The sequence below is a fragment of the Elephas maximus genome, chromosome 8, assembly GCF_024166365.1.
Source record: "Elephas maximus indicus isolate mEleMax1 chromosome 8, mEleMax1 primary haplotype, whole genome shotgun sequence".
Taxonomy (NCBI): domain Eukaryota; kingdom Metazoa; phylum Chordata; class Mammalia; order Proboscidea; family Elephantidae; genus Elephas; species Elephas maximus.
Genome location: NC_064826.1, coordinates 5675455 through 5688551, shown reverse-complemented (window position 1 = coordinate 5688551; position 13097 = coordinate 5675455). Strand labels below are relative to the sequence as shown.

The following is a 13097-nucleotide window of genomic DNA, read 5'->3' as shown; positions in this document are numbered from 1 at the left end:
TGGTGACCCCGTGTGTGCAGAGTAGAACTGCTCCATAGGATTTTCAAGGTTGTGACCTTTCAGAAACAGATTGCCAGGCCTGTCTTCCAAGGCCCCTCTGGTGAGCTCAAATTACCAACCTTTCTGCTAGTAGTTGAGCACTTAAACATTTACACCACCCAAGGACTCTTTTGATTCCTGGTCTAGAGAAGGCTAAATTCCCTATTAGTTCTGATTCTGCATTTCAAGGCACTCTTTTTTTGTTGTCGTTATTGTTTGTTAGTTTTTGTTGTCATTCTTTTGGCTTTTAACTTGAGCTCCCCAGAAGCTACATTACTGATAAGGAAATGAAAAGGGCAGTGAAATGTGCTTCCCTCAATGACAAACTTCACTCCCTCAACCTGTGCAGCTTTGGGACTTTGCTTTGCTTGTGCTCTTGTTCATGATTTGGTGGGTGCCACAATAGTCTACAGAGAATTTTGGTCTTTTTTCTACCAGAACATCTCAGAAAAATAACGTGTCCCCTAAAGAAAAGCGTAATTGAGCATTTCCATCTGCCTTCCTTGTCAAGGGTAAGCTCTTTTCATAATGCAATGACTGCTTCTCCCACGTGAAGCTTAAGAACATCTGCTCAGGTCCAAGAGTCCTCTTAAAACTCAGTAGGTATCGCCCTGCAGATAAGCAGCAATATTGTGCAATTATAGCTGTAGCTTATATTGTGGATTTTTCCAAACTGGAAACATCTTGTGTTTTTCCCCTGAGAATGCATGATGTTTACTAAAAAAAAAAAAAAAAGTTAGGGCCCTGCATAACCTACTGTCTAAGAAGCACCCCATTGCTGTCCAGTCAATTCTGACTCAGAACAGAGCAGAACTGCCCCATAGGGTTTCCAAGGAGTAGCTAGTGGATTCAAACTGCCAACCTTTTGGTGAGCAACCAAGCTCTTAACAACTATACAACTAGGGCTCTTCTCTAAGGATAGACAGAGTTAAAGCTTGTACTGTCTAGAGATACTCAGAGTAAAGTTTCATGCTTAATTTACAGAATTTTCCTACATGTATATAAAGAAAAAAAGATATAGAGATATAAAAAGTCACATGCATATAAACATGCTTATATTTTAAAATATAAATGGAATTAATCATATTATATGCACACACCTGGAAATATAGATCTAGATTATTCTTTTTAAGGCTGCCTGGTATTCTGTGTTAAGGAAATAGCAAAATTTATTTATCCCAATTGATGCACTGGAATGGTATATCGTTTCCCAATCTTTAGTAATAAAAACTATGTTCCAATGAGTATTCCCAGCCTCTTGCTCACCTAGGTTCAGGTGAACTGTCTTCCTGTCCCAGACTCACCAGACCCTTCCCACCCAGGGACTCTGGACTGGCTGCCTACTGTACAGGGACAGTCCCCATGGCCCCTGTCGGGGTCGACTTGTTTCCATACTTAGGCCTCTCTCAAACGTAACCTAGAGAGGCCTTTCCTGACCGTTCTACCTAAAGGAGCCTCCCCAAACCAGTACCTTTCTATTACTATACTCTGTGTATTTCCATCACAGTACTTTTCACATTCAGCAATTCTCGTGTGCATTTATTAATTCACCCCTTGTGTTTTAAGGGTATTAGTTAACCGCGTCTTCTTCCTGTTCCATGTCTGGAAAAACAAGCTGGGGAATAGACACAGGGACTAGGTAGAGAGAAATTAAAATATGTATGTTACAAGACAGGTTTATTAGAACATGGTTTACATCTATGAAAAGATTTCCCCCAAATTACAGTTGCAGTCCTAGCCCACCAAACCCTTAGCTGGGACAGAGTTCCTTTACCCTGTTTCACAAGTCATTGAAATCAGGGGTAGAGAGGGGCTGGGTGTTCCTACGTGCCTCCACCCAGGGGCATAGACATTTCCTTTCCTAAATGGAAACGTGAGGAGTGGACGACAAGTTACCACTCTGACCCTTCAGAATGTGTATCCCCACCCACTGCACTCCCCACAGTCCAGAGCAGAGGCTGGCACCGGTCATGCACTCAAGGACTAAATGTTAAGGAATTGATGAAAAGTAAATTTAAATTATATAAGACTGTCCACATATCATGTGAGCTGAGATTGTCACTGACAACATTAAGTATAATGGCCACATAGGAGAGTCAGGATCCTCCCACACTCTCCGTGGGAATAAAGTTGGAACAAATTAGCAAGACGGAGGCTGGCATTAGGTATCACAAGCCTTGATACGTTTCTAACTTGAGAATCTGCAATTTCCATTTTGACTTTTAGAATATACCTTAAAGAAAGAATCATGAATAAAGGTAAATAGTTCAGATTGAAAGAACATTTATCTCAAAAAAAAAAAAAAACAAAAAACCAAACCCAGTGCCGTTGACTCATAGCGACCCTGAAGGACAAAGTAGAACTGCCCCACAGAGTTTCCAAGGAGTGCCTGGCAGATGTGAACTGCCTACCCTTTGGTTAGCAGCCATAGCACTTAACCACTATGCCACCAGGGTTTCTGTTTATCTCAATGCTACCAAAAATAAGAGAAATTGTTGTTTTTGTTCTTGTTGTTGTTGTTAGGTGCCTTTGAGTTGGTTCCGACTCATAGTGACCGCATGTACTACAGAACAAAACACTGCTCAGTCTTACTCCATCTGCACAATTATTTGTTATGCTTGAGCCCATTGTTGCAGCCACTGTGTCAATCTACCTCCTTGAGGGCCTTTCTCTTTTTCAATGATACTCTACTTTACCAAGCATGATGTCCTTTTCCAGGGACTGATCCCTCCTGACAGCATATCCAAAGTATGTAAGACATAATCTGGCCATCCTTTCTTCTAAGAAGCATTCAGGTTGTACTCTTTCAAGACAGATTTTTTCGTTCTTTTGACAGTCCATGGTATATTCAATATTCTTCACCAACACCACAATTCAAAGGCATCACGTCTTCTTCAGTCTTCCTTATTCATCATCCAGCTTTTGCGTGCATGTGAGGAGATTGAAAACATCATGGATTGGGTCAGGCCTGCCTTAGTCTTCAAGGTGATGTCTTTGTTTTTTAATACTTTTAAGAGGTCTTTTGTAGCAGATTTGCCCAATGCAATGCATCTTTTGGCTTCTTGACGCTGCTTCCATGGCTGTTGATTGTGGATCCAAGTAAAATGAAATCCTTGACAACCTCAAACTTTTCTCTGTTTATCATAAGGTTGCTTATTGATTCAGTTGTGAGGATTTTTGTTTTCTTTATGTCGAGGTGTAATCCATACTGAAGGCTGTGGTCTTTGATCTTCATCAGTAAGTGCTTCAAGTATTCTTCATTTTCAGGAAGCAAGTTGTATCACCTGCATAACACAAGTTGTTAATGAGTCTTTCTCCAATCCTGATGCCCTGTTCTTCTTCATATAGTCCAGCTTCTCAGATTATTTACTCAGCATACAGACTGAGTAAGTATGGTGAAAGGATACAACCCTGATGCACACATTTCCTGACTTAAAACCACGTGGTATCTTCTTATTCTGTTCGAATGACTGCCTCTTGATCTATGTACAGGTTCCTCATATCATGATTAATGCGTCTGGAATTCCCGTTCTTTACAATGTTATACATAATTTGTTGTAATCCACACAGCCCAGTGCCTTTGCATAGTCAATAAAACACAGGTAAACATCTTTCTAGTATTCTCTACTTTCAGCCAGGATCCATCTGACATCAGCAGTGATAACCCTGATTCCACATCCTCTTCTGTATCTGGCTTGAATTTCTGGCAGTTCCTTGTCAATGTACTGCTGCAGCTGCTTTTGAATGATTTTCAGCAAAACTTTACTTGTGTGTGATATTAATGGTATTGTTCGATAATTTCCACATTTCCTTCCCTAAATGGAAATTGGATCACCTTTCTTCGGAATAGGTACAAATGTGAATCTGTTCCAGTTGGTTGGCCAGATAGCTGTCTTCCAAATTTCTTGGCATAGGCAAGTGAGCACTTCCAGTGCTGCATCTGTTTGTTGAAACATCTGAATTGGTATTTTGTCAATTCCTGGAGCCTTTTTTTGCCAATGCCTTCAGAGCAGCTTGGACCTCTTCCGTTGGTACCATCGGCTCTTGATCATATGCTACCTCCTGAAATGATTGAATGTTGACCAATACAAGACTCTGTGTATTCCTTCCATCTTCTTTTGATGCCTCCTGCATCGTTCAGTATTTTGCCCATAGAATCCTCAACTCAAGGCTTGAATTTTTTCTTCAGTTCTTTCTGTTTGAGAAATGCTGAGGATGTTCTTCCCTCTTGGCTTTCTAACTCCAGGTCTTTGCACATGTCATTATAATACTACACAAGATTTCATATGGCAGATCTGTCTTCTTGATCTGCCATATGAAATATTGTGTTTAGCATTTATTTCCTTTTTCTTTAACTACTCCACTTTCAAAAGCAGGTTTTGGAGTCTCTTCTGACATCCGTTTTGTTTTTTCTTTCTTTCCTGTCTTTTTAACGACCCCTTGCTTTCTTCGTGTATGATGTCCTTGATGTCATTACACAACTTTTCTGGCCTTCAGTCATTAGTATTCAACATGTCAAATCTATTCCTGAGATGGCCTCTAAATTTAGGTGGCATACACTCAAGGTCATATTTGGGCTGTTGTGGACTTCTTCTAGTTTTCTCCAGCTTGAAATTGAACTCTCATATTAGCAATTGATGTTCTATTCTGCAGTTGGCCCCTGGCCTTGTTCTGACTGATGGTATTGAACTTTTCCATTGTCTCATCCCACATATGTAGTTGATGCCGGAAAGATTATAGCCTAGGAAATCCTGTGGGGCAGTTCTACCCTGTCCTATAGGGTCACTATGAGTTGGAATCAACTTGACAGCAGTGAGTTTTGCTTGTTCTGAGTGCATAAATGAGCAAACACGCAGGAACAGAGAGGTACCATCATTCCATGTCCTGGACCAAGAAGGCAAGCAGCCCAGGAAAAGAAGCTGCTGGCTATTACGAGGATTTTATTGAAGGTACTTGTCTTCTAACTACAAATGAAGACTGTGCCCTGAATGAGAAGCCAGAATGCTTGAACTCTTCAAAACAGCATGTGTGTGTGTCTGTTATCCTATTATATAGGATATATTATGTCTATTATAACTTTTTGTTGTATAATAAATATTGCTCACTACCATCAAGCCAATTTCAACTCAGATCGACTCCATAGGGTTTACAAGGATGTAAATCTCTACGAGAGTAGACTCGCCATGTCTTTCCCCCATGAAGCCTCTGGTGGTTTTGAACTGCTGACCTTTTGGTTAACAATTGATCATCTTAAGCACTGCACCACCAGGGCTCCTTGTGATGAATATTATATACATATCAGCTGCTGTGGAATCAGCTTCGAATCATGGTGGTCTCATGTGTGTCAGAGTAGAATTGTGCTCCATAGGGTTTTAAAATATAGATTTTTTTTTGGAATTAGATCACCAGGCTTTTCTTTTGAGGCAACCAAATGCATTAGTTCCTTGCAACACCCAGACTGACAAATTCTCTCTCTCAATCTCTCTCTCTCTACACATAAACAGAGAGAATATATATATATATTAAAAAAATTTTTTTTTCTATATATATATATACACACACACACACATACAGAAATACCACAAGAGGGTGGTTTTAAAGAACAGAAATTTATTTTCTCATAGTTTAGGAGGCTAAAAATCTGAATTCAAGGCTCCAACTCTAGAAGAAGATTCTTTCCTCTCTGGGGAAAAATCCTTGTCTCTTTCAGCTTCTCTTCCTCTGTTCTTTGGTGATCTCCAGATGGCATCAATCTCTCTCCATTTGTGCCTTCTTCTCTGTGCCTAAACTGCTCTTTTTAAATGACAGATGATTTTAGCTTAAGACACACCCCATACTGATATGGTGTCATTAACATAACAAAGAATGCCCTGCTTCTAAATGGGGTTACAGGCACAGGTATAAGTGTTTAGGGTTTACAACACATATTTTTGGAGGACACATTTCAATCCATAGCAATATACATAAGCATATTTTTGCTAGTTGCTGTTAAGTTGATTCCAACTATTGGTGGCCCCATGTGTGCAGAATAGAATTGCTCCATGTGGTTTTCAAGGCTGTGACTTTTTGAAAGCAGATCACCAGGCCTGTAGTCTCAGACACCTCTAGGTGGGTTTTAACAGTCTAAATTTCCACTAGTAGGCAAGTGCTTAATGGTTTGCCACACACATGGACTCCTATACATATGTGTTATTTCTTCTATTCTATTAAATACAAGGCAAGATTTTTCTCATTTTTTATGTACAATGAATTAGTTTAGCAATATCTAAAAACAAAATATTGAAAATTCACCCACAATGATTCATTTCTAAAGGTTCTCTGTTTCCAGCACACAGTAGATATTGTGCATCTTTGATTGCTCTTCAGCTCTGACCTTCCTGCTGTGACTGTAGCCCTGCCTCGGCCATAGGAGCATGGGTGGCAACCAGACATGGATCTCAGAGATTACCCTCCTGGGATTCCAGGTAGAACCAGCACTGGAATATTCCCTCTTTGGACTCTTCTCCCTGTTCTATGTCTTCACTCTTCTGGGGAATGGTACCATCTTGGGCCTCATCTGTCTGGACCCCAGACTGCATACCCCCATGTATTTCTTCCTCTCACACCTGGCCTTCATTGACATATCCTATGCCTCCAACAATGTCCCCAAGATGCTGGCAAACCTTCTGAGCAAGAAAAGAACCATCCTTTTTATCCCATGCATAACGCAGGTGTTTTTGTATTTGGCTTTGGCTGCCACAGAGTGCCTAATTTTGATGGTGATGTCCTACGATCGGTATGTGGCCATCTGCCATCCCCTACATTACACTGTCATCATGAGCTGGCAGGTCTGCATCACCCTGGCTATTACCACCTGGGCACTTAACTTCCTCCTGGCTCTAGTTCATGTGGTTCTCATCCTGAGGTTGCCCTTCTGTGGGCCTCATAAGATCAACCACTTCTTCTGTGAAATCCTGTCTGTCCTGAGGCTGGCCTGTGCAGACACTAGACTCAACCAAGTGGTCATCTTTGCAACCTGTGTGTTTGTCTTAGTGGGGCCCCTCTGCCTGGTGCTGGTCTCCTACATCTGCATCCTCTTAGCCATCCTGAGGATCCAGTCTGGGGAGGGACGAAGAAAGGCCTTCTCCACCTGCTTCTCCCACCTCTGTGTGGTGGGGCTCTTCTTTGGCAGTGCCATTGTCATGTACATGGCTCCCAAATCCCACCACCCTGAGGAGCAACAGAAGGTCCTTTCCCTGTTTTATAGCCTTTTCAACCCTATGCTGAACCCCCTGATCTACAGCTTGAGGAACACAGAGGTGAAGGGCGCCCTGTGGAGAGCCCTGTGCAAGGAGAGGCCAATGTGAGAGATATCAAAAAGCCATATGGTAGGCACTTTGCTCTCATGGGGCATGGAAGTTGGAAATTGTTGTACCATATGCTGGAATAAATGCCACCTTAAAATGCAATGTTACAGACTTAACATAAAACCTGAAACTATAATAATTCCCGAAAAAGAAAAGGAGAATACCACCATCACATTCAGGTGGCACAGCTTCTTATAGAAGACACAAAAAGCAATAGACATAAAATTCAAAAAATTGACAAATATTAGACCTCTCCAAAATGAATCGTGCTGCTCATCAAAATCATCATTAAGAAACAAAAAAAAGTTAAGTTACAGACAATAATATTCATACTGCATATATCCACCCAAAAGAATTGTAGCCTGAATACATAAAAAACTCCTTCAAATCAATAATAAAAATAATAAACAACCAGATTCTATAAAATAGGCAGAGCACTTGAATAGACATTTCTCAAAATTAGTGTAAATGATTAGTAAACACATGAAAATATCCTTAACATCGTTTGTCAGCCAAAAAAAAAAGTAAATTAAACCTACAGTGAAATACTATATCATACCCACGTGTTATGTTGCTGTTGTTAGGCGCCATCAAGTGGGTTCCGACTCACAGCAACCCTATGCACAAGAGAATGAAACACTGCCCGGTCTTGCGCCATCCTTACAATCGTTGTTATGCTTGATCTCATTGTTGCAGCCACTGTGTCAATTCACCTCATTGAGGATCTTCCTCTTTTCCGCCGACCCTGTACTCTGCAAAGCATGATGTCCTCCTCCAGGGACTGATTTCTTCCTGACAACAAGTCTAAATTATGTAAGACGCGGTCTCACCATCCTTGTTTCTAAGGAGCGTTCAGGTTGTACTTCTTCTAAGACAGATTTGTTGACTTTTTGGCAGTCCATGGTTTATTCAGTATTCTTTGCGAGCATCACAATACAAAGACCTCAATTCTTCTTCAGTCTTCCTTATTCATTGTCTAGCTTTCACATGCATATGATGAGATTGAAAATACCATGGCTTGGGTCAGGTGCACCTTAGTCTTCAGGGTGACATCTTTGCTCTTCAACACTTTGAACAGGTCCTTTGCAGCAGATTTACCCAATGCAATGTGTCTTTTGATTTCTTGACTGCTGCTTCCATGGCTGTTGATTGTGGATCCAAGTAAAATGAAATCCTTGACAACTTCAATCTTTTCTCCGTTTATCATGATGTTGCTCATTGGTCCAGTTGTGAGGATTTTTGTTTTCTTTATCTTGAGGTGCAATCCATACTGAAGGCTGTGGTCTTTGATGTTCATTAGTAAGTGCTTCAAGTTCTTTTCACTTTCAGCAAGCAAGGTTGCATCATCTGCATAACGCAGGTTGTTAATGAGTCTTCCTCCAATCCTGATGCCCCATTCTCCTTCATATAGTCCAGCTTCTAGTATTACTTGCTCAGCCTACAGATTGAATAGGTATGGTGAAAGAATATAACCCTGACGCACACCTTTCCTGACTTTAATCCATCCTGACACACACCTTTCCTAGTTTTAAACCAATCAGTATCCCCTTGTTCTGTCTGAACAACTGCCTTTTGATCTGTGTAAAGGTTCCTCATGAGCACAATTAAGTGCTCTGGAATTCCCATTCTTTGCAGTGCTATGCATAATTTGTTACGATCCACAAAGTTGATTGCCTTTGCATAGTCAATAAAACACAGGTAAACATCCTTCTGGTATTCTCTGCTTTCACCCAGGATCCATTTGACATCAGCAATGATATCCCTGGTTCCATGTCCTCTTCTGAAACCAGCCTGAATTTCTGGCAGTTCCCTGTTGATATACTGCTGCAGCCATTTTTGAGTGATCTTCAGCAAAATTTTACTTGCGTGTGATATTAGTGATATTGTTCTATAATTTCCACATACAGTTGGATCACCTTTCTTGGGAATAGGCATAAATATGGATCTCTTCCAATCAGTTGGCCAGCAAGCTGTCTTCCATATTTCTTGGCATAGACGAGTGAGCACCTCCAGCTCTGCATCAAGAGGTAGCCTGTGAACAGGAGCTGATGGTACTGAAGGAAGAAGTCCAAGCTGCTCTGAAGGCACTGGCGAAAAACAAGGCCCCAGGAATTGATGGAATATCAGTTGAGATATTTCAACAAACGGATGCAGCACTGGAGGTGCTTACTCATACCCACTAGAATGGCTACAATTTTAAATGGAATATTGATTATTGGAATTATAGGAGATCTAATTCAAATGATTGGGGAACATTCAATTGTAGCACAGTTTTTATCCAGAGTAGCCATGTCACACTGAGTGAATAAGATCATATGCGTTTTTACACACACACGCACAGACAAAACACATGTAAACATATATGTAACAACTGTAGCTACAGCAGCCATAGACACTGTGTAAATGAATGGGTATAGTTATGTTCTAATAAAAATTACTTCAAAAAAAAAAGGGAGCTGTCCAAAATGTGCCCATGGATAGTAGTATGTATGTAGTAGTAGTATGTCTTATCTTGTTTTAGATATGGAAGCTAGTCCAGCTCAACAGATGCCAAGTTACAGGCCTTCCCTGGATAGGCCTCAGAGATCATACCATGTGACTAGATCTGTTTAAAGGGAAATACTTGGAGGGCATTTGGGGGCCACTTTAGGGAGCGCCTTTCCTCCCTTTTCAACTTCTAAAATAGTCATTTCTTAATAGCCTATGGACTACAAATATCCTTGGCTGCTCCATCACAATTAGGAACTCAGAGCAGACCCTTCCTGCCGTCCACCACTAATTTGAACCTGAGACCAGGGAATAAGAGCACCAAAGATTCTGAAGAGTATTTCACAATCTATCCTGGAATACAAAGTTGTCAGTGATAGGATAATATCCATACAACTACAAGGAAGATCAGTTAATATGACTATTATTCAAATTCACGTACCAATCACTAATGCCAAAGATGAAAATATTGAAGACTTTTACCAATTTCTGCAGTCTGAAATTGATCAAACATACAATCAAGACACATCGATAATTATTGGTGATTGGAATGTGAAAGCTGGAAACAAAGAAGAATCTGTAGTTGGAAAATATGACCTTGTTTATAGAAACGATACTGGAGATTGCAAGAGAGTTTTGCAAGACCAACAACTGATTCATTGGAAATATATTTTTTCAATAATATAAATGGCAACTAAACATAGAAAAGAGGTCTGGTGGTGCAGTGGTTAAATGGCTCAGCTGCTAACCAAAAGGTTGGAGATTTGAATCCACCAAAATCTCTGCAGGAGAAAGGTATGGCACTTGTTTTCCTTAAAGATTTAGACTTGGAAGCTTTATGGGGCAGTTCTACTCTGTTGTATAGGGTCATTATGAGTTGGAATCACCTCAATGGCAGTGGGTTTTCTTTTTTTTTTTTTTAATACATGTGGACCTCGCAAGATGGAATACACAGGAATCAAATTGACTATATCTGTGGAGAGAGACAATGGAAAAGCTCAAGATCTTCAGTCAGAACAAGGCCAGGTGACCACTGTGGAACAGATCATCGATTGCTCACATGCAAGTTCAAAGTGAAGCTGAATAAAGTTAAAACAAGTTCACGAGAGCCAAAGTACAACCTTGAGTATATCCCACCTGAATTTAGAGGCCATCTCAAGAATAGATTTGACACATTGAACAGTAATGACTGAAGATCAGACGGGTTGTGGGATGTCATCAAGAACACCATACATGAAAAAAGCAAGAGGTCATTAAAAAGAGATAAAAGAAAAAGAAAAAAAAAAAGACTAAATGGATGTCAGAAGAGACTCTGAAACTTGCTCTTGAACTTACAGTAGGTAAAGTGAATGGAAGAAACGATGAATAAAAGAGTTGAACAGAGGACTTCAAAGGGCAGTTTGAGAAGACAAAGTATTATAACGAAATGTAAGAAGGCCTGGAGTTAAAAAACCGAAAAAAAAAAAAAGAAAACACTCAGCATTTCTCAAGCTAAAAGAACTGAGGAAAAAATTCAAGCCTCAAGCTGTAATACTGAAGGATGGGAATGGAATTCCAGAACACTTAATTGTGCTCATGAGGAACCTGTACATAGATCAAGAGGCAGTTGATCGGACAGAACAAGAGGATGCTGAGTGGTTTAAAGTCAAGAAAGGTGTGTGTCAGGGTTGTATCCTTTCACCATACCTATTCAATCTGTATGCTCAGCAGATAATATGAGAAGAAGGACTATATGAAGAAGAACTGGGCATCAGTATTGAAGAAAGTCTCGTTAAAAACCTATGTTATGCAGATGACACAACCTTGCTTGCTAAAAGTGAAGAGGGCTCACTTACTGATGAAAATCAAAGACCACAGCCTTCAGTATGGATCGCACCTCAACATAAAGAAAACAAAAATCCTCACAACTGGATCAATAAGTCAAGTCATGATAAACAGAGAAAAGACTCAAGTTGTCAAGGATTTCATTTTACTTGGATCCACAATCAACACCCATGGAAACAGCAGTCAAGAAATCAAAAGACGCATTGCATTGGGTAAATCTGCTGCAAAAGGCCTCTTTAAAGTATTGAAAAGCAAGAACGTCATCTTGAAGACTAAGGTGCGCCTGACCCAAGCCACAGTATTTTTAATTGTATCATGTGCATGTGAAAGCTGGCCGATGAATAAGGAAGACCAAAGAATAATTGACACCTTTGAATCATGGTGTTGGCAATGAATATTGAATATACCACGGACTGCCAAAATCCTAACAAATCTGTCTTGGAAGAAGTACAACCTGAATGCTCCTTAGCAGCAAGGATGGCGAGACTGCATCTTACATATTTTGGACATGTTGTCAGGAGGGATCAGTCCCTGGAGAAGGACATCGTGCTTGGTAAAGTACATGGTCAGAGGAAAAGATGAAGATCCCCCAAAAGACAAATTGAAACAGTGGCTGCAACAATGGGCTCAAGCATAGCAATGATTGTAAGGATGCACAGGACCAGGCAGTGTTTCGTTCTATGGAGCGTAGGGTTGCTATGAGTTAGAACCGACTGGACGACACCTAACAACACAACAAAGTGGGGAAAACATTGAAGGATACAGGAAGCATCAAAAGAAGATGGAAGCTCCAAAGTATCTGTTAACCCAGAACTAAAACCATTCCCAAAGCCAACTCTCAGGCAAAGATTAGACTGGATTATAAAACATAAAATAATGCTCGTGAAGAGTGTGCTTCATACACAGAACTAAACGAGCAGCTCCTGTCCAGAGGCACAATGAAAAGGCAGAAAGCGATAGGAGCTGGTTGAATGGACGCAGGAAACCTGAGGTGGAAAGAGGGAATGTGCTGTCACATTACAGGGATTGCAACTAGGGTTGCACAAAAAGATTTGTATAAATTTCTGTATGAGAAATTAACTTGAGTTGTAAACTTTCACCTAAAGCACAATAAATTTTAAAAAATTTAAAATAAAAAAAAATTTTTTTAAGTTAAAAAAAAAAAGAAGATGGAAGGAATACACACAGTTACTGTACCAAAAAGAATTGGCCAATGTTCAACCATTTCAGCATGTAGTAGCATATGATAAAGAACTGGTACTGAAGATGTACTGAAAGAAGTAGTCTAACCTGCACTGAAGGCATTGTCGAAAACAAGGCTCCAGTAATTGACGGAATACCAACTGAGATGTTTCAACAAACAGAAGCAGAGCTGGAAGTGCTCACTCATCTATGCCATGA

General features: G+C 40.3%; 1 protein-coding gene across 1 annotated transcript; it reads left to right on the top strand.

The window, feature by feature from the left end:
- Window positions 1–6452: 6452 nt before the first annotated feature.
- On the top strand, window positions 6453–7385 carry LOC126081680 (olfactory receptor 2A14-like). Its single transcript, XM_049893680.1, has one exon. The coding sequence runs from the start codon at window positions 6453–6455 to the stop codon at window positions 7383–7385; it is 933 nt and encodes a 310-aa protein (XP_049749637.1).
- Window positions 7386–13097: the final 5712 nt, after the last annotated feature.

Excerpts from the sequence above, each read along its gene's own strand:
- LOC126081680 (XM_049893680.1), top strand. The coding sequence starts at position 6,453 with ATGGGTGGCAACCAGACATGGATCTCAGAGATTACCCTCCTGGGATTC.